We start from the raw sequence: 26517 nt of genomic DNA, 5'->3' as shown, positions 1-26517 counted from the left end.
ATTTCCTACCTCTATGCTAAAGCTGATTGTACTCTGATAAGTCCCATTCAAGGCAAAGGGCTGCTCTGTGGTAGGCGCTGTGCAACTGCAGAACAGTTCCCTTCACCCAGGCACCTTCCAGGTTTAGGGAAGAAAAAAAACAGTGAATTAATACGGGTTATGATCGTGACTGTGGATTTTACACCCTCACTGACAGGTCCAAGTATCAGCCCAAAAGAACATTTTAACTCCAGTGCTACTTCAGAAAGCTTCGGTTTCGGTGCTGGTGTTTGCCTCAGGTATGGGTGCTCAGGACCGAGCAGGAGTTCAGGATTTACAGAAGTAACTCCCACTCAGTGCACTGCAGTCAGAGGGTCTCCCTCAGACCAAAAGAGCTATGTCAGATGGCCACGTTATACAGAAATCCTGGCTGGCTTCACTTCCATGGACCAGCTGGGCCAACAGTGCCAAAGTAATGGAAACCTGAGCCAAAGCCCAGGGCAAAGTCTCTGGTCCTGGGGTGGGGCTGACTGCATCACATGGCTGCAGTGATGCTCGTTCCTTTATGAGCAGGTGGTGTTAGTGGTCGAGCTGTCACAGGGGCTTGGGATATGGGCAGATGGACAGGAAGGGGTTCTGCTCTGAACTGCTCCAGGAGAATATGCTACCCAAAATAGGGAATGTCAGAGTAGTTAATCCTGACTACTGAAACCAGTGCATGTTTTGTCATTTGTCTTGAGGGAGGCAGGATTTTTGCTTGGCAAAGTGTGTTGTAGCTTTTAACCTGTTCCATAAGCCTTTCTTGCTTTATGTGCTTATGGCAAGGTGTTACCTGGGATGCCTTGTTGTTTCCCTTTGACTCAGTTTATATTCTGCTATGCACTCCTATTTCTTTTGAGAGCAAAACACTGTGTGAGTGCCTTACAGGCTCTTTCTCTGTTACTGACCTTTTTTTATAACTTTAAAGAAGTTTCCCTAGGCCCAAGTCTGCCTTCTATCTTGAATATTGACCTTAGAGTTACACTGTCTCGTTGTTGTTTTACACAGACTTCTCAGCTATCAAAGTTCACCCACAGGACTCAAAGTATTCCTAACTCAGAAACACCTTGCTTTTATGTCCTCCTCCTCTTCCTCCTCCTCCCTCCACATGAGCATTTTAATTTCACAAGCAAACTCCATTTCACTGTGAATTTTGACAAGTGGTTCACCTGTTTCAGGGTAAAAATTGTACTTCAAATTTAAATGTCTTTTTCACTGTGACTGTCATAATATTTTCCATTTGAGGCTGAGATTCCACTGTGGGTTTTCTGTGCCATGTTGTCATCTGTACAAATCTGAGCTTAAATGTGTGGAAATTCTGACATTTCAGTAAGAAATATAAAGTGGTTTTTTAATGTTCTTTAAGTTAGCTGTTCCATAGGTGTGGCCCCTGGGTTTTGCCCAGTGCCCTGGTCTTTCCCAGACTGAAGATTTCTCAAAGATTTTGGGCTTGTTTGTGTTGAGTATGGTGTGTCATTTCTATGAGAATAAGTTATGGTAATTTTTTATCTGATTGTTGGTCCTGCAAAGGTGATAACGGAATGATTACCCAAACCAGGGATTTCCAAACTGACTGAGTGCCGTTACCATGGGCAGCAGTGGGTGCGTACAGTGCTGACTGCGGTGTCCATGTACCGTCATCTTCAGTGAGAGTCTCGGAGAAAGCAGCTTCGTATCAACCAAGCTGAGCCAAATATTGAGTGGTTTCACAGTGGAAATGGCTCCACTGTGGAAAGACTTGCCTCCAGTGGGGGCTTGGGGGGAGGTTTGGCAGCTGTGGCTGTTGGACTCCTTACCTTCACATCAATGGCCTGTAGACAGGCTGCTCCTGCCCAGTAGCACGAGCCACATGTTTTGGGTGCAAATTTTGTATGTAGATGTTTATCTGCCCTGAATTATTTGACAAAGGCTGAAATCTCTTTCAGCACTCACATGTTTTCATGTTGGTTGTTATGTGGAACAAAGCATGTGGTTGAGATCATTGCCAGAATTGAATCCTCTGATAGGCTTTTACAGCTTTCCATCAGGTAATATGAAATAAGTAGAAATGTGCACCCGCTGACAACATTCATTTCCACAAATATATATATATATATACATATATAGTCATTAACTACTTTGAGACTGCAAGAGGATATTTGCAACCATTTCAGTGGCTTGACATTTGTCACAATGACACGATTTCTAAAATCTACCCTGTAATTGCTACCTCAGCTCACTGCCCCTCTTACCAAACAGGCTGTGAGAATCGCTGCTGACACAAACTCTTGCTATCAGAACTGATTCCGTTGTGGTCTGACCTGATCAATTGCTCCACAACCCAAGTCACAGTCACTCTGTCATTTTATGGTGTAAATCAGATTTTACACATGTGGGGCTGTGATGTGATTGCATCTCTAGAGCCAGCAGGGACAGAATTCAGAAGTGAACCCACGGGAGTTGTACTCAATCCTACCCACTTGATGCTCACAAACTTCAGTCTTCACAGTTGTTTAATAGGCAACATGACTAACATTTGCCACATGTTGTTTATTGTCTTATCTTCTTCCCATAGGAGGGAGTGTGTGTGCTGGGACCATTTCTTTCCTTGGGGAATTACGTTCCTCAAATCCTATATTGGCAGTAAAAATCCTGCCCTTGTCACTAGTTTTTATCATCTCTATTAACCTTGATATTTGATGAAATTTGTGTAGATGACCATCATTGGAAAATTCTGCCATGTTGTATGTGATTAGTTACTGAAAAGGGTGCAATGCAGGGAACAACCAATTGAAGTGGTCTAATAAAAACTTTTTTTTCATTGTTAAATCAATTCATTTTTTTGTAATGTGAGCTTGTAGCAACATATTTCTGTGTTAAATGATAATAATTTAATTAATTGTGTCTGCCTCAAACAGCTGCAAGCAATCATCCCTTTCCTTTGTGTCGTTCAGTTTATCTAAATTGCTTGATAACCTGGTGTAACCAAACTAGTTCAGCTCAGTTAAAATAATCCCTTCCACTGTACTGGATTTTTTTTATTAGACACCGCATTAGCTTCTAATGAGGGCGTCAGACTGACAGACATTGATGCCATCTAGAAGCATTATGAAGCGTTGTAATGGTGATTATAGAAGTGTTTCCATCCTAGGGAGCCTGCAGTGTTTTCCTAAAGGTGCCTCCAGAATGAGCTGGCTGGTTTATGTTTAAGAGCTGAGGCTTGATCCAGATCATTCACATCAAGGGCAATTATTCTGGGAATGATAATGAGCCTCACGCTGGGCCTCCACTGAGATTTCCATTACCAGCATCAGTTATGGCAACAGTGCAAGCAAGTGAGCAAAATAAAATAAAGGCCACAACAACTCTTTAGTCTAAGACACACTTTCCAGAGGATAAGCCTTATCTCTAAATAAAAAAATCTGCAGTTGGATGCTTATTAAAATCAGCTTTTTTTTATTCCCTGGTAGAAAACTTGGTTAAGTCATCGAACTGCACACACAATCTCCTTGGGAAAAGGGAAACTTCCTGCAAGCACGTTCATTTCATGAAATCTCCTTTTTTTTTTCTTGAGATAAAAGCATTTGAAACTTACGGACCAGCTCTGGCATCACAGGCTCAGGCCTTTTCATCTTCATCACAGGGTGATGTGGCATATGCTGGTCCTGCAGAGGGCCCAGAGAATTGCCCTGAGTTTTCCATGTTTGGGGCTCCAGCCCCAGCACCAGGAGCCCCCTGCCCAGCTTCTTCTTGGCAGCAGCTGTCCTCCCAACAGCTTCCCCTGCATTTCCCCATCCCAGTGGTGACGGTGCAGTTTGGCTGCAATTAGTACAGCTCAGATTTCATTAAGTAAATGGCTGTGCAAAGCTTTCAGTATTGGGACAAACCCAACAGAAACATGTATATTATCCAACAGAGGATGTTCTCCATTTCTTTGGCCAGAAACTAAAATTCTTACCTAAGATTTTCAAAACTCTGGGTGAAGTTTGACCTTCCCCATCCCTCAGCCAGCTCTGAAATTAACAGCTGATGGTGTTTTACTAGACGTGTAGAACTAACTTAATAGCTCTTTAGTTATTAGAGGATAAATGTCCGTGTTCTACAAGTTTAAATTATATTAAAAGCCTTTATTAGCACCACTTGGCAAAACACTGTCTGGCTAACTTTCTGGCCTTGGGCTAGGCCATTCTTGTGGTTTCTTAATGACATGCTATGAAAAGGATATAATTTATGAGAATTTGGTGCCAGGTTTTGCATGTATTAAGAAGCATTTGCCATTTGTGAATAATGCTGCTGAGCAAAACGAAACAAAAATTAAAAACTGGAATTACATCTGGCTTTATTTTCACTGTATATAGCCTTTACATATTTATGTATATATGTTGATATATTTTAATTTTTTCTGGTCTGTGAATTACTGGTGGTTGCTCATTTGTGACATCTAACAGTGCTGTTACCGAAGTTACTTTCTGTTTATTTTCCAACCTTCCCTTAGTAATTTTGGCAAAGTTTTCTCAGTGAAAGAACTCCTCTGGGCCATGTAATGGGTTTCCCCATGGTTAGGAGTAAAATTAGGCCACTGGGGCAGCTCGCTTTTGTGAAGGCAAGTGTTCGTGCCATGGGCAGAATATCTCAGAAGTTTCTTTCCCACGAGACTCGGTGACACGCGGGCAGTGCTGGGGTGTGATTCAGCTGGCTGGTATTTTTTCCCCTCTCAGCATCTGTTTGTTTGCTTTGCAACCAAGTCCTCCTCCTTTTCCTTCTGCTGATACAGCGTATTAGTGTGAACAACGGAGGGGCAAAGTACCCGACGGGTGGGAGGAGGTGCGTGCGGTGGGAACACAGGCTTGGGAAAAGGCCCTGGGACTTGAGTAACCTTTCTTAGGTGTCTTTCCATCACAAGAGTTGTTTGTGGCAAAGGTGTGAGTTTTTCTGGTTGCAGAAGTGGGTTGCAGGGGATTTGACCCAACGCTCTCATTCTTTCCGCAGTGGGGAAGCCTCACAAGTGCAACTACTGTGGCCGGAGCTACAAGCAGCGCAGTTCGCTGGAGGAGCACAAGGAACGCTGCCACAACTATCTGCAGAATGTCAGTATGGAGGCTGCTGGGCAGATCATGAGTCACCATGGTGGGTGCAAACCGCCTGCTGAGGGCACTTGGACTTGGAGCATCTCTTGTGGGTTTTTTTCTATCTGTTTTTATTCCCTCCTTTCATGTTTGCGCGCTTCCATCTCAGAGGTTGTTTATTCTCAGATAGGCAGGAAAAGAAAAGCTATGCTGAAATCCTCACTCTGTCCAGTTTAACAGCACCATTTTTGCTGATTTTATTTGTCAGTATTTTAGGTTTTAGTATGTATAAATATGTAGAGATGAAAATCAAGTGAAGTCACATGAGCAAAATTACCCTAAAAGTCATATCACAGAATAGTTTGGGATAGCAGACACCTTCAATATCATCTAGCTCCGAGCCCCTGCCATGGACAGGGACACCTTCAGCTATCCCAGGTTGCTCCAAGCCCTGTCCAGCCTGGCCTGGGACACTTCCAGGGATGGAGCAGCCACAGCTTCTCTGGGCACCCTGTGCCAGGGCCTGCCCACCCTCACAGGGAAGAATTCCTTCCCAGTATCCCATTTAACCCTGCCCTGTGTCAGTGGGAAGCCATTCCCTCTTGTCTCTCCATGTCCTTGTCCCAAGTCCCTCTCCAGCTCTCTTGGAGCCCCTTTAGGCACTGGAAGCTCCCCCAGGGCCTTCTCTTCTTCAGGCTGAGCAATCCCAGCCTGTCCCTATATCAGGGGTGCCCAAGCCCTTGGTGCATCCTCATGACTTAGTCCAACATTTCCACATCCTTCTCATGCTGGTGGCCAAAGCCATGAAATGTGTGATTCCCTTCCCATTCCTTTCTGATAGTGAATGTTAATTACAAGGATGGAGAAGGTATTCAAAGTCATTATTTCTACTCTCTATAATATTATCTTATCCCTTCAAAAAAGAGAGGGGTAAATGTAAAAATCTCTACAGCAGAATGGAATTCAATAGTGTTGTTGAAAGTAATTATAACCAAAAAAATGTTTGTATGCATTTACATGTGCTAGTATTAATATGTTAACTAACACTGCATGTGTTAATATACATAAGGACTGAAGATTGCCAAAAAGATTGTTGAAAGCAAGAAATGTCAAACTCTGTGAATTTGTTTTCAGAAATTTCTGGAGCTATTAGTATGGATAATGAGCATAATGCCTCAGATTGCAGGGTTGAAGGCTTAATCTGTAGCACTAAATGCTAAATGGTAGCTGTCCAAAACTGGTTATAATTTCATTCAAAATTAGTGTTTCAGAAACTCTTCTAAAACTGAGCATCTTTTAACTTTTAGAAGTTGTCTTTAGATGTTTGGTACTTGAAGTGTTTTAAATTTCCATTTTCTATTCAGAAAATTGTACTTTTCCATTTTGGTTAAAAATTACCATATACCTAATAATGCCAAAACAAGTTAGATTGTGGGTAAGTGAAAAGGCAAAAGAACACTTCCACTTTTTTTACATTTTGCTTTTCATTGTTGAGTGGAGTCATATGACTTCACTTAGAAATTAATCCTGTAGAAGTTCTGAAAGATCATTTCAAAAACCTGAAAATGCAAGCTGAAATAAAATCTATTCAACATTGCTAATATGGGCTGTATTTTGGTGACAAAACTTCCAAAATATTTTAGATAGTACTTTTCCATGAACAATTTATTAGTATAGTGATATTTTAAATATGTTTAGTAGTCATTGCCAAATTGTTCATACAGCTCTATTAAGTAATTGCTCTCTTTGTAGACACCCCAGAGACTAAAATCAACATTTCAAATGTCATGGGTGAATTTAAAGACATTCAAGGCAGTGATTATCTGCCTAAGGGGGCTTTATGCTGCCCAGTGGACAGGCTGATTTCAGGGCTTTACTATTTGGAGGTACTTGTTGTGTGCTTGGTCTGTTAGATGGAGCACTTAGTAGGAATTGAATCACTGAGTTCATTCCCAACAAAATGCACACTCTTCATGCTATAATGATGCCTGTCTTTCTAACCAGGGAGGTGGTGACTTCAGGCAGCCTTTCCTTAGGGAATAACAGTAGGTGATAGAGCTGTGACAGCTGGGAGGTTGAAGCCCTTGTTGTGGGGGAGCTTCCCAAATTCCACGCAAGGTCTGGGTTTATTATTCAGTTGTTTCTTAGCATTAGGCTTACTCTTGTTGATAGATTCCTGAGGAAATCCAAAGCTTTTTCTAAGCTGCCTGATGCCATGACAGGAGGGGTAAGTCTTTAACCTTGTCTACCCAAAGAAGCTGCAGTGGTTGACCTTGCATTGATTTTTCTACCAAGTGAAGTTAAACCAGTGCAAACCCCATGTGGACAGTTCTTTACAGCCTGACTGACTTTGCTTGGGCTTAAAATAGAAATTTCCACATAACCACTTCACTTTTCTCGACAAAATTAGCTTAAAACAACACTTTGAATTCGACTAGTGCCTCTTTCTCCTCTGGGCAAATATGTCTGTGCCTCCCCTGCTGAGTGTTTAAGGGATAGTGTGATGGGCTGTCTTCATTTCGCTGTTCAGTGAGGGCACAGTGAGGACAGGCAGTGACAGGGAGCTCCACATTCGCCTGGGACCAGTAATAAATCTCACCTTGCATCCCACCCATGAAGCTCAGCATGCAGGTCATGAGCACCAACCTGTAGAGCTCTGCAGCAAAGTCCTTTCTCCTGGGACTGTAAAGACACCAAGGGAGAGTATACAGATGATTACTCAGCTTAAAGTTAGGTCTTAGAACAACCCTGAAAAAATGCATTAATTTCTTTCTCTCTCATGTCACACATGGAAATTATATTCCTGAGCATGACTGAGAGTATGCTTTGGAGATTTTGATCACTGGTTTATTTTGCATCCCATTGGGGTTGAGTTTTCCTGACTCCTCTTTCCAAATACTTGGTTTGGATTTTTTTCAAGCATTGTGCTCAAGCTGATTGGTTTATAGGCCAGCTACAGACATCTGCTTGGGTGCTTTCGCCATGGCCTGGTGAGGCCTTTAGTTTCAATTATCTGTTTCTTGCAGATGGCTGGATCACCTGACTAAAGCCACAAGGGAAGTGAGAGGAGGGGAACAAGGGCTAGTTTTCATGTGTAGGAATGTCCAAGTCTCTGGGTCTCGCTCCATCCTCTTGCAGGGTGCCAGTGATTGCTGAGCTGCCCCTCCTTGTCCTGTTCCCTGCTCAGCAGGGCAGATGCTGCAAGAGAGCTCCCATGACTTGGTTGTTGGCAGTTTTCAGCTAAGCAGTGCTGGCCCTGAAGGGAGAAATCAGTCTGCGGTCTCCTGGCTAGTGGCATGTTGGGGGTGACAAAAGGGACAGTCTCTGAATGCCAGGAACATGACCTTTGCAGGAATGAGCGGGGAGAAGTGTTGAAGTCTAACTATGGTTTCCACCCAGTTATGTGTTCTTCTCCACCACCACAAAGCAAGAAGTCCAGGGAAATTCTTCCAGTGGAATGGAGAAGGATACTCTTTTTAGGAGAAGGAGAAGGAAGGCTAGCCCTGGGCTGTGTGAGGCTCAAAGGCCAGCTCCACACAAAACACACAATGGCCTTGTGTCCTTCCCTCTTCCATAGTTGCTTAAAACATCGTTAAAATGCTGGTCCCACAGGAGACTTCACACCAGGGTCCATGGGAATATTTCCTGTCATTTCTCTGTACACACACATTTCTTTTAAATAGCAATATTGTGAGCTTCAGAAAGGAAATTGAGGTTGATGGAGTAATACTAATTTATACCAGCTGAGACTTAGCCCAGTGTCTGGTGTCTGCACACAAAAGTATTTATCAGCAAAACACACACTGGGTAATTTTTTTACTTCTTTTTTTTTCTCCTGTTCTTTCCTCACTGGAACAGCATAAACTTTTTTAATAGTTCATGTGGTTTTTTACAAATTAAGAAGGAAAAACTCAAAGATAATCACTTTGAAAGCCCAGTATCATCAAGAAAAGAAAGACTTTGTTCTGAAGACTGTACAGGTTTGTGAATTGAGAGTTTGGGCTTAGAAGCATTTCATGTTAACTGCAATTGAGAATATTTACAGGGTTAGGGATGGTGAGTATTTTCATGGGCAGTCCAGAAACACATCCTGATTAAGAGCATCCCTGAACAGAAACATACTCAAGTGTGAGCTTTTCATGGAATACAAACTTGATTTTTAGAATAAAAATAAAAATCTTCCTGACCTGAGACTGTAAGTTCTCAGTATCAAATGAGTTGCTGTACCTAAGCTAGTTATGTCCTGTCAGCTGGTCTTGGGTTGCTCCCAGTACCAAGGTATCAAAGTATGATGAACTACAATAAAAAAGGAATTGTATTTACTGCTGAGGAAATGTGTACACACGAGCTTCTGCCCACAGAGCAGCTGATTGGTGAGATCTGGTGGTTGTGTGTGCTTGCTTAGGTTTTCTCTTTTTTTATTCTGGTTTTTTCCTAAAAAAAAAGTCGTGGAGGCTGGGCTGTTTGTCCTTTATTTGTGTACATTTTAAGATTGAAATGAAAGTTATTGTATCTAGAATTGACAATCTGCTCTTTAGCTTAAAGCTTTGGGTTTCTAAAATTTGACATCTCACCTGTTTGGTCCAGTTTTGCCTGCAATTCAAATGGTTTCAGAAACTAGACTATTTCCTTCTCTCCCTTCTCCCAGGAAATCTGCATTACAAAACACATTCTGCTAACTTATTCCCATCATAACACAAATATTGGTGTGATTCATTGATTCTGCTGCAAAAGAGCCATGCCCTGCATTATAGACTTGAGTTCTGAGGTGGGAAAAAGTTCCTGCAGGTAGAAAAGAAACTGGTTTTATTTGTGATGATTTTACTTTTAAAAGGAGTCCAAGCAGAATTTTTGCCTGACTTAGAGAAGAGCAGATGTCTTTTTTAGCACTATTCGTTTTTCATGGAAGAAAGTTTTCAAATTCTATGTAGGAAATTTTACACACATATGCCCAGCACTAGAATTACTTAATTATTACTTAATTGTAGTAAGACCGTACAAATGTCACTACATTTGGGGCTTATTCAGGTGCCAGTGAAAGTAGTCAGGAGGTTTTGAATGGTTTTGTGGATAAGTGCATTCCCACAAAGCTGGCATGCTTTTAGCAGGTGTGCCTAGGAGGGTTTTAGAGCCCCCTGCACCTCCCTAGGACCACACCACCAGCCTCCTGTGTCCTGCACACCAAGGCTGGAAACCCTTGAAGTGTCACCCAGGTGAGCCTGGCCCGTGGCAGTGAGTGAGCACCCAGGGGTCCACAGGGAGTGTGCGTGCGTGTGCAGGCATACACTGAGCTTGGGTAAGCCAAAGGACAGTCAGATCCAGTTCCCAGTGAAAATCAGCACACATAATCATCTCTTTCTTCCCAAATCTCCTTGGTAAATACGTGAGTAGTGCAGATAGCTCCTGACCAAGCACGCTATTTAATTAACCTTAAAACTTTACCCTTAGCTATTCAAGTATTCTAAACCTCCCAGTCTGCACTGGGCATTAATTAGGTCACTTGAACACTGCATCCCATTTTGTTGCAACATTAGATTCATTTCATATTTATGGGGTTTTTTCCTCCCTTTCAGTGATGCCAGCAGGACTGCCTTGTAAATGAGAAACCATTGTGTTTCTCAGGGGGAGCATCCTGTACAAATAAAAAAGCAGCAGAGTAAATCATTTTATAGCATATGGTAGATTCTAAGCCTCAAAGTACTCAGCTTTCCATAGCAGCAGAGGCACAAATGGAATCAAGTGAATAAATTGCCATGTTTTCTTATTACAAATGTCTGAATTGAGAAGTTTGCTTGAGCAGGTACTCTGTTTTGTAGTTGCCTGGTATTTGCTCTTCCTTACTAGAAAGAAGGCACAGACAAGGCTTTTAACACCCCATTTTTCATATATTATGTGCTACCAAACAGCTGAGTGTTTAAGAACAGGGGAGTGATTGTTCCATGTCAGGATCCTGGAAGTTGTTCCATTACATGGGAGGAGAGTAGGCTGCTGGTGTTCATTTATGGCACTGTCTCTGGGAGAAGGTGTCTGTGACACAAAGGGCTGCTATGGTGAGAGACCGGAGGAGGGCTGGCAGAACACATGGGTGTGAGTCCTTCTCTGCTCCCTCTGCAATGCCCATGACTTCACTGGAAGGTTGATCTAATACAGGGAATGCAATGGGTTGCTCTCAGTTTACAAACTGTAGGAACTCTGTGCCAGATCATCACAGTTTGTATTTCTCTACCATCCGTTCTTCACCTCAAATAATTTTTTGTGTCTCAACCAAGCCATTAGCACATGGAGCAGTGGCTGATACTTGTCAAGTTTCTATTGCTGTCTTCTGAAGGTGAATGCAGGACAATTAGGCCAGGTATCAGATTCAGAGCAGCAGAGCAGAGCTACGCATGGAATCACACTTGATATATATTGCAAATGTCTCCTACTGTCTGGGCCTGATCTCCATTCTAGTACCACTGACCCTTCTTGTTTATAAGAGGATGCTCAATGGAAACAGAGTACTTGGTGAATAGCTCTGTCAGCAAGTGACATAGAACCCTGTCTGAGTCACTGCCCTGGTCAGAAGCCTGTGCAATTCCTATACTTTTGTTCTAACACCTTATTCCCTAACCCAACAAGTGAGAAAGAGTGAAATGTGTAGAGGCAGAAGGGGTCACGGCTTTCTTGTTATTGTCTCAAAGACAATGTGTGAGCGTCCCCTGATGTAGTTAGCACAGGAATGTTCCCTGCTGATCCCCAAAGAGTGATAAGACAGACGCAGAAAACCTCTATTCACAGGTTGTTAGGTCTGTGTTTGAGGGGATAAAATATTAATCAAAAAATGGATAGTTTCTCTATCTGATTCTGGAGTGACTTTCCATGTGATGTTAATCCTGTAATTGCAGTACAGTGTGTGTTGATTTTACAGTCTCATGTGTAGAAAGAGGGGAAAACACTTCAGCAAACAGATCCTTCGTTTGAGAAGCCTTTGTGTTAGGGAACACCAGCCATGCCCAGGGAACACAACTCATTGATCCCCTGGGTGATTTTTAGTCATTGAGATTAGTGCAAAAAGATAAGAGTCAATATGCTGTGTGGTAAGTGTGAGGTGAACGGAACACACAAAGAATGATGGCCAAACATTTACACTGGTGACCATATGGAAGGGGGAATAACACAAAATGTCATCTACAGAGTGAGTTTTCAAGGGTCCCCTCCTCGCTGGAGTTCTTGAGTGTCCAGAACAAAACAAGTCCTTCAGTGAGGCTGGGCTTCTGCTAAATAAGATGATCCCAAGGAGAGGTGTTTTGTAAATGTGGCTCTGCTTACAGGTGATTGCTGTCTTGTGCCCCCAACGTGTGTACTTGCACCTTGCTTTTTGTTGTGTTGCACTTGTGCAACCAGCAGGGCTCAAATGATTTGTGTTGTCTGTGAAGTGTAGACCAGACCTGTCTGATGCAATTTTTTGGTTTTATGTAGTACCTCCTATGGAAGATTGTAAGGAACAAGAGCCTGTGATGGACAACACTGTGGTGCCTTTTGAGAGACCTGCTGTTATAGAGAAGCTGACGAGCAACATGGGAAAGCGTAAAAGCTCCACCCCACAGAAGTTTGTGGGTAAGCTGGAAATATGCCTTTTATTATTTTTACCATGTAGGTGTGGGCTGCTTGTTATTTGTAAGAGCCAAAATAACAAGGGGGAAAGTAGCGCTCTCAGGACTTGGTTGTGAGACAACAATGGAGAGGGTTAAATCATAGCAAGAAATCCTGAAAATCATTGAATTAACTTTACCAGCCAAAAATTCAAAAGTGATATCCCTAGTATCATGAAAATGCCATAGAACACCTTGAACTTCTTACTTAAGGCTGAATTTTTAACAACTTTTCTCTGGCCCTTTTGAAATTGTCATCTTCCCTCTCCTTGTTCCAACAAAGAAACCCATCAAGCTAAGACTGTCATATAATTATCTGTCTCCATATGTGTTAAAAAAAACAAGCAACAAGTATCTCAAGACTTGTAACTTGTATTAAATTCCTGAGAGTTGGCAACAACTGGTCTGATAATAATGGCATGAGGAAGTAAATCACATCCCTTGTGTTGTAAGAAGTGCTTGCTCCAAGTGCAGCACACAGTAAACTTATTAATTCATGAATCTGAAACAGCATTGGATGGCTTTTGGTTACCAGATTTAGAATCATAGGCCCAGAATTCATATTTTGCTTTGTGTCTTGACATACTAAAATTGCTCAGCTTGTAACAGGAGACAGTATGGAGAATTTTACTGGATTTGAGCTGTAACTTAAAGGCTCTTCTTACTGCCACTGAAGCAGTGCTAAACTTCTCAGGAGGGAAGCTGGAACAGGAAAGTATTTGGGATAAGTATATGCTGCCAGACTCTAAAGTCATGTAATAGGCGTTTTCTGTGCTCACTCCCTGGAAGGACAGTCACACAGAACATCAGGGTGTCACATCCTCATTCTGCCTACACTGAGGGGCTTATAGAGAGGATCAGAGGACTGAAAGCAATTAACACAGCCATTTAGAGAAGTCATTGCCCCTCAGCTAAATGCAGGTTCAGGTGGATGTGTTAAATCACCACTGAAGGTGGCTGTAACTAACCTACATGGTTTGGAATAGTAGGGGGCTAGCAGCATGCAGCAGCTCACCTGGGGGGCTGACACACTGACCTGACTGCTCGTGGTCAGCAGACCATTCCCAAATGGCAGTGCTGAGCTAAGGTTAGGTCAGGAATGATCCAACCCACATGAGGAATGCTGGGAGACATCAGTATTTCTTATGTTGTTATTAGTACTTCTGAGAGGACAGGTTAATTCTTGGACTGGTGTTTTTAAAAGTGGTCTGAAATGAAGTGCTGTAGAACTGATAAGAACTGGAGGATTAACTAATTTAATTTACTGCTTTGACAACAGTTGAGGCTGAAGAGGGTAGAAATGGGAGCACTGCTCTACTGACAAGCCAAATAGAGCTTTATGAGCTGGTAAATGTGGCTCCACCATAGCAGGGTTCCCTGGTGATGTCTCAGCAAGCTGTATGGGTTCCTGCAGGCTGGGATGACCAAGGACATGAGTCAACAATTCTGACACCTGAACTGGTGCTCCTGCACCTCAGAGACCTTACAGCCTCAAAAGGAAGAAGGGCAGTTCACACCTCTCACTAATTTTCCCCCCATGTTGTCCACAGAACAGAGTTCAGTTTGCAGTGCCTCAGAGAGGTTGTCTGTGCAGGGCCAGAGACTGGATCTGGATGGGCTGGAGATCTTCCTGCCCTCCTTTAAATCCTGACATGCCAAGGTCTGCTCCCAAAACAGTACAGCTTGCTCATGACAAGGAGACCTCACAACTGAGACAAGCCATTATTTGGGTGGTATAAATGGAACAGTTTTTGGAACATGTAAATGGTAATCTCTTTTTCAGACCAGAAAGGTTGTTTTACTTGTCCACTCACGTGCCGTTTGACCATATGTTGTTGTTGACTTCAGAGGTAAATTTACTGATGGGAAATCCTTGCCTGAGAGATACTGTAGCACGTTATTATTCTCTCAGGTTATACTACTTTATTGTTAGGTAATTGTGTTTTTTTCTGTAGGTGTAACATCATTCTGGTATTCCATTTTTCTGGGACTAGGAATTCAGGGTTTCAGTTTTTTATTCAGATCCAACGGTAGGGGGAAAAGTGTCCTCTTTTGTATTTACCATATCTTATTTTTCTGCCTTTTATGGTTTTTAATGATCAGACAAACACAGTGTTTAGATTGAATAGCAGCAGTGTTCACTTTGCTGCCTTCCTTTTTTTTTTTTTCCCCCACCATGACCTCACTTTTCTTCCCTTTTTCTCCCCAATGAAATATTGTTCAGCTTTATCAGGAAGAACTTGTAATGGTTCTCTTGCTTGCAGGAAATTTTCCTGTGCATACTGTAAGTGTGGCACTTGTCCAAAACAACTTAATGGTATTTATGAGAAGGTCATGTAAGCATAAGCTAAAATCTTTGCATGCTACATCTATCAATGCTTTACTGCTCTTTCTGATCAGCAATCTCCAAGGGACTGTGGTTATGGACCACAGTCTCTGCTCTGGCCGAATTTTGAGGAGAAAAGGAAGCAGCATACAGCAAATAGAATTAATTTCTGCTTGAGAGATTTGGTTATATATCTGCCATTGAGGGACTAGTCTTACCAAACCTGTTGAAATTGTGGAGGCAGAAAGTATAACTTACCAACTGCAGGAGTCTGAGTACTTCTTGTTGCCTCTCATTCAACAAGGCAGACATTAAATTGAAAGCAGACGTCTTCAGGCTGATCACATGAAGCAGATTCATGTATTTTCAGTTTGAATGTGGTGCTTACTCTCACAGTGTCACTGAGGTTAAGAACTAGCAGGATGCAAAGAGACACATTTATGTGACTTACAATAAGACCACAGTTGCTAGAGTAAGAATTAAAAATACTCAGGCATCTCAGAACAGATGAAGGTCAACCAGCTTCAAAATTACAGTCAGCTTCCAGTTAATGGGAGTCAGGGAGAAATTTACCCAGGGGTAAATTAGGTAATGGCTTTCTCCAAGATTTCTTACAGCTTTTTCCCAAGTGTCCAGCGTTGCAGCTGCTTTACCTACTTGGTGAGATGGACTGCAGGTATCACAGGACAGCTGGGTCTGTGTGCTCTGATCTGGCTTCAAACACCTGCTTTGGTGTTTATTTGAATGGCCTATGATGACCAGAGACTGTTTTGTCTTTTATTTCACTAATGTAGGGTAAGAATAAATAGGATTTTAACACAGTTTTACATGGAAATTCAGAATAATTAGTCTGATTAGTTATTTTTAAGTACAGATTTGGCTAAAGATGAATTTAATTTGGAAACCATGTTGTAGTGGTTTGCTGGCCTGTTTGTTGGTTCCTTCTGAGCTCATGTTTGTTGGTTCCTTCCCATGTTATCATTTATTTTACTTTTTTAATGTCATGCTCCATTTCTAAGGCTCTGACATCTTTGAAACTGGATTGTAATTAAAGGAATAAATAATTCAGATCACTGGCAATTTACAGCTTTCTCTGCTGTCTGTGCTGAAGTACCTAAGCAAGGATGATAAAAGGAATCAAAATAAGGTTTGCATCATTTATCCAATTGTTCCATAAAGGATAGGTAATATTTCTCGGTCTGTATGACCTACAGAGAACTGACAGTGTGTTTGTTGTCTGGATCAGGCCCTCACCAGATCCATTTATTTATTCAAGCATGAGAATGGCCAGAGCAGGTGACAGGGACCAATGGACATTTCCATTTTCATTGCTTTCTTCCACTATGACAAAGACACCACATGCCTCCTGGAGCTGCCCTCCAGTCCCACTTTGGCCCCAGTTGGGAAGGAGCCACACTATTTCCTGGGAGGCTGGAGCCATGTACAACCTGTCTGCAGCAGGACAGCCATCACAAACTGCCAGAGCACAGCAGAAACATGATGGCAAGAATCATTCAGAGGTCGTGTTACGTTACCCAGACCATTGTTGTAGCAGGGAAGTGTCATGAGGCACACAAACATGGTGCAGTGTCCAACTGGAAGCACATGAACAGTATTGCTGAAGAGAGCAGGAATATTCACGTGCTTCACTTTACACTTACATTTAATTACCTGGCTAATCAAGGCTAAATTCCCAAGCAGAAGTGATGCATCATCTCTAAGGATAACATGGCTGTTCTATATGCATCTCTTTAGAATAAGCCACACTGAGTGGAGTGAATTATTATAGACAAAAATAAAATGCTGAGTTATAGCTATGCTGAAATGCAGTTTGGAAAAGATTTGAGATTACAGGTCTCTTTCTTATGGTGGTTTATACACATTGTGTTCACAGCAATTTTGGCAAAAGGTAATAAAAGATTCTTGAGTGATTTAATTCTTGGATAGCCAGACCAGTTGTAAGTAGTGACTCCTTGAATTCATATAACTTAATCTATTGAAAAAAAGTCTGGATTTATCTACCAAAGCAGTGAAGTAACAAAGACGATGAAAACCAACTAAAATTTATCCAACTTCATAAAATCAGCTTTAAAAGTTAACTGTCAACAACTAGCTAAGATTTGTATGTGTGAACACACATGAGCATGTATATCTTGTATCATATACATATAACCTTTTTTATTTGAAAAGAAGTTATTACATGAACTTTCTTTGTACTGCCACTCCAAAGCCATCACTGGAAAAGCTGTGCTGCTGAGCTGAGCCCTGATGTAAGTAGTGGTAAATTTGTTCCCTTCCAAGGGGAGCTGTGGTATGTGATGTGCCCTGTGCACCAGCACATAATGCACCAGCATGTGGTTCTGGTTTCACACATCTGTAATGCCATTGATGTAAACAGGTTACCAGGATGTGAGTTTGGATTCACACAGTGATGGATCAGCCAGCTTTCAGCATCATTATGTATTTATTTATCCTGTGTCAATGAAAGGTGCTTTTGCCTTTTACCAAATGAAACTAAGCTATACATGTCATTTCTCTGGGTTTTTTCTTGCCTAAATAAGACTGGGAAGGGAGTAGGGTGTGTGTCTCTTTTGCTCAGTCCAAAAAAGATAGAATCTTTTTTTTTTTGTAAGGGGAGAAAAGAGAAAGATCAGCCTCCCGTGCTCCTGTAACTTGCTCTATTCTTGGCTACATGCAGTCATTTTATATTTTTTTTCCACTGGATAAAGGATTTACATGTTGTGGCTCTAAAGGTGCCACTGTAACAGCCCCCTGTACCTGTTGTTTAGGTTTCTCACTGTGCAGCTCTGTTGGTATGAGGCACCTCAGATGCAGGGGATGTGTGGTACTGCTCCCTTGAATTTCTGAGAGTATGTCTAATGGCATAAACTGTCAGACCCTATTGATCTCAGTATTTCAATCCCATTATCTACCAGTTAACTTGTATTTCCTAACTCGAAGCTCAGGCACAGTCAGGCACAGTGGAAGGTTTGGAATTGCTCTGAAAGTCGCTGCAGCTGGATGCATGATCTGGAATTTAAAAAATGCCGTTGGTGAGGTTGCTGTTTTACCCTTCTCAGGGACAGGAACTTTGTAGGAGGTCAGTAAAAAAGTAGAGGGTTAACTTTAGACTCTGGAATCATTAAGCCCCAAGTCAGGGTTTTTCTGTCTCTCCCCACACTTTTTAAGTGAAACACTAGAGTGATTACATTGATTTTGCTCACACATTTCTCTGATTTCTTAGGTGAAAAGCTCATGAGATTTGGCTATCCAGACATCCCCTTCGATATGAACCTAACGTACGAGAAGGAGGCTGAGCTGATGCAGTCTCACATGATGGACCAAGCCATCAACAATGCAATCACCTACCTTGGAGCTGAGGCACTTCACCCCCTGATGCAGCACACACCAAGCACAATTGCAGAGGTGGCCCCGGTCATCAGCTCAGCTTACGCTCAGGTCTATCATCCAAACAGGATAGAAAGGCCCATCAGCAGGGAAACAGCCGACAGTCACGACAACACCATGGATGGCCCGATCTCCCTCATCAGACCAAAGAGTCGAACCCAGGATAGAGAGGGCTCCCCCAGCAATAGCTGCCTGGATTCTACTGACTCAGAGAGCAGCCACGACGACCGCCAGTCCTACCAAGGAAACTCTGCCTTAAATCCCAAGAGAAAGCCAAGCCCAGCTTATATGAAGGAGGACACCAAGGCTTTGGATGTCACAAAAGCTTCTAAGGGCTCTTTAAAGGATATCTACAAGGTGATCAACGGAGAAGGGGAGCAGATTAGGGCTTTCAAGTGCGAGCACTGTCGCGTCCTTTTCCTGGACCATGTCATGTACACCATCCACATGGGCTGCCACGGCTACCGGGACCCGCTGGAGTGCAACATCTGTGGCTACCGGAGCCAGGACCGCTATGAGTTCTCATCGCACATAGTCCGAGGGGAGCACACATTCCGCTAGGCCTTCTCATCCAAAGGGGACTGGTATGAAGTAGAAGAACTGCACATGAAGAAATACTGCACTTACAATCCCACTTTTCCTCAGACACTGAAAGGCCTATTTTGTTGTTGCTGTTGTTGTTGTTGCTGTTGTTTAATTATTATTATTAACCTTATTTTTTGTGGACCCAACCTCATTTGCTCTGCCCAGCTTAAGAATGGAAAGAAGGAAGGGAAGGGATAACAGAGGGGTGTGTTGTTGCTACCACTTTCGGGGGGGGGGACCCACCTCACTTTCTGTGGCAGTTGGAAGGCAGTCCATGTCTGTCTCAGTCAGTCGTACACCATGTCCTGTTTTGGACTATCACTCAACCCTTCTAGGTGCTTTCAAGTCCCAACCAGATGCCACTCATTTACAATTTTCAGAGGAAAAGGTAGAACCATTTCAGTGGAGAGCCTTTTTCTAATGTGTAGATACAGTGCAGGGTTTCGGAGGCTGGAGGAGAGGGGGGAACTTTATTCTGTAGAATGAACAATTATTTTTAAAGCAAGCCTGTTAGGGAGTTAGGAGCATGAATCAAAGTTACTTTCAAGGTAGAGCTGTTTTCTGGGTTCAGTGTGTATTGCCCCTCTAGAATGTAAATAAATTAAAAACAAAAAAAAGGAAATGTATGTCCTAACACTGTACCACATTGCAGCAGTTTAGTTTCATAAGTCTGAGGGCCTTCTGTGATAAGTCTGAGGCTTTGTATTTTTATTTTCCTTAACTTATGAAGCACCTTTTTTAAAATTGTTGATATTCTGTTACTCCATGCCTATGTGTTGTCTCACTGGCTTCTAAGAGACCCTTGGGAGCCTTACTTCTTTAGTTGCACCCTAAGTTGTAAGAGAGAGCATTTAGAAATAACATTTAACCTTGCTTCTAGGACAGTAAGTGGCCTAAGAGTGGGTGAGAGTCTGTAGTTTAGTCAAGAGGTTCTGCTGCTCTTCTGAAATAATTCTGGTTTAAAATTACGGATTTTAAAATGACAAAAGTACTAGTAAAAATTTGTTCTTTAAATATAGGTACATATAGATATATAATTATGTAAATACTTTCTCATTTTATTATCACAGTGTTAACCTCTTGGAAACAGCCTAAACTGAGACTTGCAGCTGGGAAAGTGATGGGCACCATATCTTAGGCCAGCGTTATTCCTCTTGGCTCCACTGAATTTAATGGAACTGCCCTAATTCCTTCAGCTACATCAGGATCCAAGCCTTGACCCTTTTTTCTTCTTTTGGCATCTTATTTGCTAATTTGCTGAACCAATGATTTCCTTTTGTTTCTGTCATGAATTCTGCTTTAATTTAGGGGTGGAAGTGCTAGCAGGTTTTGCTGGGCAGCCTTTGCCCCAGGAGAGCACAGAAGTCCTGCACACCAACAGGATGCATTTGACCTTCCCTACTTCTTCAGAAATTGATAAATAGAGATGCAGGTGCTGTGCATTGATTTGGATTTGCAAATTTCATTTTTATTCTTCATTTATTAGTTTCATTTTAGGCAAAAAAAATGGAGAAACACTCAACAGAGCAAGTTCTTGACCTATAGACTGGACAAGAAAAAGAAGTCCACCAATCTGTTTTGTTTCCTTTCTTTCTCTCCCAGTAAAGAACAAAGCCAGCAACCACCCAGCAAGTTGCATCAGTAAAAGCTGGGCTTAAACCTACAGGACAGATTGCCATTGAAACCCAACTGTTTGCACCAATCACAATTGAAATGTTGTTGTTTGGCAACAAGAGCACGGCTTGAGAATGGAAAGATCTGCCTGGGCTTAACCCCCTCCACACACACAGTCTCCATGCACTTGGGGAGACCTTTTCCAAAATATAAAGTTACTAAAGTATAAAAGAGAGAGCAAGATCAGGCCATAATGAATTCCCATCTGCTCCCTTCAATCTGTGCACTCCCTGCATATGCCAGTTTGCGGTTCCTTTTGAGGGTACTGGGTTTTTTCTTCTTCTCTTCCTAGACCTGGAGCATTTGAAAGTAGGAGCTGAGTGGTATTGATTGAAATCTTTTTATGGTGACATTCTTGGCAGCTGGAACCTGTGTTTAGGAAGGATACAGTAGATCATGGGCAGATTACCTGATGACTGCTTCCCAGCACTGCAATGCTATTAAGTACGAGCTAGTAAAGTCTTGCAGCAGCCTATTAATTATAATAGAATATGTAGGGAAATGTCATCTTGTGTAATGTGAGAGCTATCAAGGCTGGGAATATACAGGCTTTGGGAAGACAGATTGAAAAATCTGTTCCCAACATTGTTCTTAATATCTCTTGGTTCCTCCCCCTCCTTCTTTCTTCATCCTCCAGACCATTCTCATTTTCTTGTGCCTGGTGCGGTCCAAGGAGTTTGTGCAGAAGAAAAGCAAGGAAATGCTGGAGGGCATCACTTTTATTCCACGTGGCTGATTCTCTGCAGCCAGGAAGGTGGGCTTAGGAGGTGACCAGCCATGCTTTGTGTCAGGATGGGCCTGGAAATTCAGAAAAGAAAGGAAAAAGTGATTGTGATTTGGTGAGGTAGGAAAGGTCTTTTAAGAACAAAGTGCAAAGAGGAAGGTTCAGGGCCTGAAGATTGCTGAGCTTATCTGGGCCTCCAGAAAGACACATGGCCAAGCCAGAGGAAAGGGTTGCCAGCAATTCCTTTTTTCTCTGGGGGCAACACTCCATTCTCCCCTCTGTGGTCACTGAAAGAACATGGGCTATGGTTTCTTGGAATAGTTAGCACTAGGGAAAAAGCGTTAAAAAGTTCTGCCTTTGTTTGGTAAAGCACCAGAATACGGGAAAGGCAGAGAATCTCTTGTGTATCCACAAAGAAGTTGGCTGTAATTACATCTGCAGTTCATTAGTATGCCCTTTGGTTCATTGATGACTCATTGATACCTCCTGTAGACTGTATTCTGTAGATGTTTAAAGGATCAGATGGGGAGGCTCACTGATTTTGGACCTGGCCTCAGCTAAGCCCAGCTTCTTGTTCCAAGGGTAGCAAGTGAGATCTGTATGTCCTGGTGTCATGGGCACGGGGAACTGAGGAGGCACTGGGGAAAAAACTACAGGTTTTTGAGAATTTTGCATTAATGTTCATTATCAATGTTCTTTTCTGAACAGTCACTAAAGATTTTCATCCTACAGCTGGGGAAAAGAGAAAGATTAAATTCTAGTTCAAAATTTGAAAAAAATTTGGATTAATGTGTTTAAGAATTTAATTCCTAATGGAAATTATTGGGGCGTTTTATATAACACAGTTGGTCCCTTTGCAGAAGTGTACAAAATGGGGTCACAGAGATTTGTTTGGGGTTTTTTCTTGCTTGCTCACTGCAGATTTCTAAGAAAAGCTCTTGAGTTTTGATGAGTTCATTAGTCATTCACAGTGTACTAGGAATTTCAGTAGCTAATCCTTGGCCTGCACATCTATTTGTTCTGAGTGTTTGGTGTTAGAAATCGAACCTGGATAATTTTTATTGGGCTCTTTTGAGATTCTTGGAATCAGGTTTCCAGTTACAAACATGCATTTGCAAATCTAGAATTGGCTTCCTGTGAGCGTTCCTCATTTTCATTAAAAAAAGTGCCATTTCTGTGCACATCCCTGCCAGTAAACCCTTTTGCTTTTTTTCCATCAAAAATGGCAAGGTCCTGCCTCAGTGCAGAGGATTACAAGCCTATTAATTGAAATAGAAGTGTGACTGCTTGCTCTGTTCGTGGTGTGATCCATATCCTAGGAGCAAAGGGCATTGTCTATATATCTGCCATTATGGCCAGTGAATTTTACAGCCACCTTTTTTTGCAATCAGTTAGGAGTGCACATCAAAATATATGGCAGTTTTCAGTAAGGCCAGCTCTTTACTCAGTAACTTACAAGATTAAAATAATTTTAATCTCCTTAAAAAGTGCTTTCATCTGTGCTGTGGTGATGTGAAAGGTGTCTAGGCATCAACCTGGATCAGTCTGTATTAGGGAGAAAGAATCTAAATTGGCTAATTGGCCTGATTTTTAATGGTGAGAGTTTCTACAATGCGAGGACCCAGCTTATAAAATAGCCAAGTGGACCTAAAATATGTTTACTAAAAGGTGAAGAAATTCTCAACTGTAAGAGTTTCCAAACTTCTTTCTGTTTACAAGGACATTCCTAAATTTATGTCGTCGGGCAGAAGGTCAGCAATTAAACCAAACCCTTCAAAACTGGCCTTTAAATGGGACATTATTGCTGTTGTCCAGGTCCTGAGCTAACTTGTTCAGATTTGAAAGAAGCCAGACAACAGACACTCCTTCTTCCAGAAAGAAACTTTGGAGATAATTGCAGCAAAGGTACTTATTTCAGCCAAGGAAAGGAGCTACAGTAATACAGTTCCTTTGCTGGATAAATTCCTTTCTTTAACTCTTGCTGTGATTTTAATGTAACAAGGAGGGAGAAGAGAGGCTGCATTGATACCAGTCACTTAAAGTCAGTGTGAGGTTTTAGGAAATGTGTGATGAAATTGGCTTTGCTGCTAGAAATTTGCATCTTAGCTTGGCTTACTAGCTTTTAAAAACAAAAATGGATGGTAGGAACGGCCTGTGGTCTGGGGCAGCTGGAGGGCTTGAGAAGTATATTTATATATATACATATGGTATTGCATAGTTAGATATATGCTTTATTGTATATGTGCCTTTTCCAAACGCATTGTGGGGGACTGTGATGTCGTTCATGGTCGCCTCCCATACCCTTTCAGAATGGGCAGCAAAAACCAAGCTAAAGGAAACATCCTTCCTCCCGCTCTGCACCCTCTCTGATAGCTTGACCTGGAGAGAGGAGCTGGTGCTTTGCTGTGAGATTTCCTGCAGTCAGCTGGCTTTTAGGAGAGGAAAGGGCTCAAAACTACCCTAGCAAACTGCATTCCAGCTGCCCAGCCAGGGCTGGCAGCTGGTCCCAGCCAGCACGGCATCCCCAGCGCGGTGCTGAGACTTGCCGTGGGAGCTCCAGCTGCACCATGCACTGTGGAGCACCCGGGCAATGTCTCCCGTTTTCTCCCCCTCAGACCTTTAAATAAAGAATGCTTTGAATCGGACTTTGCTCTGCTTAAAGTTCCCACTTAGGAACAGGAGCAGACGTAAAAGCACCTGCTTCTTGCTTCAATTTGGAAAAAGAAATGTGGCAAGTCCTTTGGAAGTGGTTTGCAAGTTTGCCTGTCAGGCTGCTGCCACCCCAGTAATTGGCACAGAGATGAGAGAAGCCCATCAGCAGAAGATGTGAAGGGGATTCATTAGCTGGATTCGTTCATCACTGTGGTGAGGAGCGCAGGGTTTCGGTACTTTCCTGTCGGGTTGGTGACCTACTTTCAGGTCTAATTATTCGTCCTGCATAGGTGCAGTGTCTGAGTGTGCCAACACACAGAGCCTGCTGTGGGGAAAGTGACTGGGCCAGCATGCTTTTGGTCAGAGCATGAGCCTGGCATCAGCCCAGTGCCAGCTCCTGGGCACAGCTCTGCTGGGGCCTGGGTCTGTGGCAGTCACAGAGGGGAGATGGGGGGAGGAATTAGATAGGAAAGCGCAGAATTCGCTTCACAGTAAATAGATTCCCTTTTATCCCATTCCCATTGATGCATTCTGAGGTATAAGCAAAGGAGAACATCCCGGGTTTCTAATTTGACCTTCTACAACCATGCCTGAAGGGGGTGGTTTGTGCTCTTCTCCACTGAGGGTCTGAATTGACCAGAGGATAGTCAGGAGGAGGGGTGTGCTAAGGCTTTGCCATGCTCCATGCCTAACAGGCCAGGAAAACAGCAAAGATGGTCTCTGTTTAAGTCACACTGGCTTCCCAGTTGATCATGTGGACAAGCATTCCCAGTTCCTGTTGGCTTCCAGCCTTTGGAAAGGTGGTTATCGTTATGCTCACTTGGATCCTCAGCTGTGAAGATAACTGCCCGTGCTCTCCTCTGCTGCAGAAACTTCTTTTCATCTTGGGACCTAGTTAAATAGTGGAAGAAATTACCATTTCAACAAAGACCTACACTGCTGTAGTAAAAACTAATACTATTTACAGTCGGGGAAAAAAAAAAGCAAAACTGTGATGTTATTTACTGACAGGATGGGAAGTATTTCAACAGAATGAATGACAATGAAGTTCATGAGATCATGTCTTCAGAGGGGTTTGTATCATGTGGACACTGTTGGGAGAAAGGGAGCAGCCTGACCCAAAGTTGGGGCTGATGCTTCCTTCCTGCAGCTGGTGTTGATTTAAGCAACTGCACTGCAGCCCAAGAAACCAGCCTCCTGCCATCCCTTTGGTTAGACCTGGAAGTGCACAGGAGCTTTGCAGTTAACTGTGTGTTTAACCATCACCATTATCTGTGAGATCAGGGCAGTGGGTGCAGCACAGCAGTGTTGAAGGCACGTTCCCCATTCCCTTACACTTGTGTAGCAGCCTTAATCCCTGCACTCCGCAGTACGGGGGTACCAGTAGCCTCTGCTCTGCACTACCAACTATGGATAAAATCCAGATGCCTCCTGCAGGTGGGGGGCTCCATTATGGGCACAATGGAGCCAGTTTGCAGTAAATCAGACCATTTACTTTTACCTCAAGTGACATCAAATAAGAAAAGCTTCTTGCAGGGGTAGAGGTCACTGAATCCCTTCTATGCACTTAACTGGGATTTGACATTGCTTACTGGAAATGGATGTTCGTTCTTGAACACACTGTAACAAGGGAAGGACTTTTTTGGTTATTTTTGTAGTTGTTCGGATTCTCAAACTGTGATCAATTATTTGATGACTTGTCAAGTGTCCTCAGAGCTTGAACACGTTCACTTCCTCCATGTAGCAGTCTCCTCTGGCTTTCCATGCTTTTCTCTTTCCCCCTTTTCCTTCTTGGAGCTTTAAGTCTGGGCCTGCTCTTATCTCCTGTAGCTATGGGCTGTCTAGGGGTTCGGGGGGTTGGGGGGGTTTTTTTTTTGGGGGGGGGGGGGGTTGTTCATTGGCTGTACAGTCTGTTTACATATTTTTGTACTCAAGTGTAGTTTTTTATTAAAAACAGGAAAAAGAAAAAAAAAAGATAGTTGATTTGAGAAAAACAAAAGGTACGTTCTCTTTGTAACACTTTAAAGATCTAGGGTACCTTTGAGATGACTCCACAGTGATGTAATTATAATACTGTATATTTGCCTTCCTCTTTAGTTGGTTTTATGTTCTGTTGGTTTTTTTTTTTTCCTAAAATGTATACCTTTTTATGAGAAACTGGAAACTTTTAATGCAAATGTTTAGAAAAAATTTAAAATTGTAAAGTAAAAACAAAAAGAAAAAAAAAGTCATATAATTTTTTTTTTCCTGTTGGAAGAAAATGCTTTAAAAAAAGTTTTACTATTGTTGTATTCCAGGGTGGGGGTTACCAACCCCAAATTTGCTTCTCATGGTTCATTCATGGATCCTGCTTTCTAAACATGCTCATTTTTGCTTTTATGAGTTTTAAAAACAAAAAGTCACCAACAAAACCACCTTTTTGGGTAATTTTTCTGTTCAAGTGCAATATTTTCC

At 42.4% G+C, this 26517-nt stretch overlaps 1 protein-coding gene across 9 annotated transcripts in view; it reads left to right on the top strand.

The window, feature by feature from the left end:
* Positions 1-25903, top strand: part of IKZF2 (IKAROS family zinc finger 2) — a 118100-nt gene extending 92197 nt beyond the window's left edge. For 6 of the 9 annotated variants that reach the window (XM_071562417.1, XM_071562411.1, XM_071562415.1 and 3 more), the window contains 3 exons: positions 4987-5172; positions 12522-12659; positions 18265-25903. In XM_071562417.1, the coding sequence (XP_071418518.1) occupies positions 4987-5172; positions 12522-12659; positions 18265-18989 (1049 nt within the window). In that variant the 3' untranslated portion in view covers positions 18990-25903. The remainder of the gene's footprint in view (positions 1-4986; positions 5173-12521; positions 12660-18264) is intronic. The other 3 variants (XM_071562418.1, XM_071562413.1, XM_071562412.1) reach the window with 1 other exon arrangement.
* Positions 25904-26517: the final 614 nt, after the last annotated feature.

The sequence above is a fragment of the Pithys albifrons genome, chromosome 8, assembly GCF_047495875.1.
Source record: "Pithys albifrons albifrons isolate INPA30051 chromosome 8, PitAlb_v1, whole genome shotgun sequence".
NCBI lineage: Eukaryota > Metazoa > Chordata > Aves > Passeriformes > Thamnophilidae > Pithys > Pithys albifrons.
Note: the sequence above shows the minus strand (reverse complement) of the source record. Positions and strands in the feature narration are given on the sequence as shown.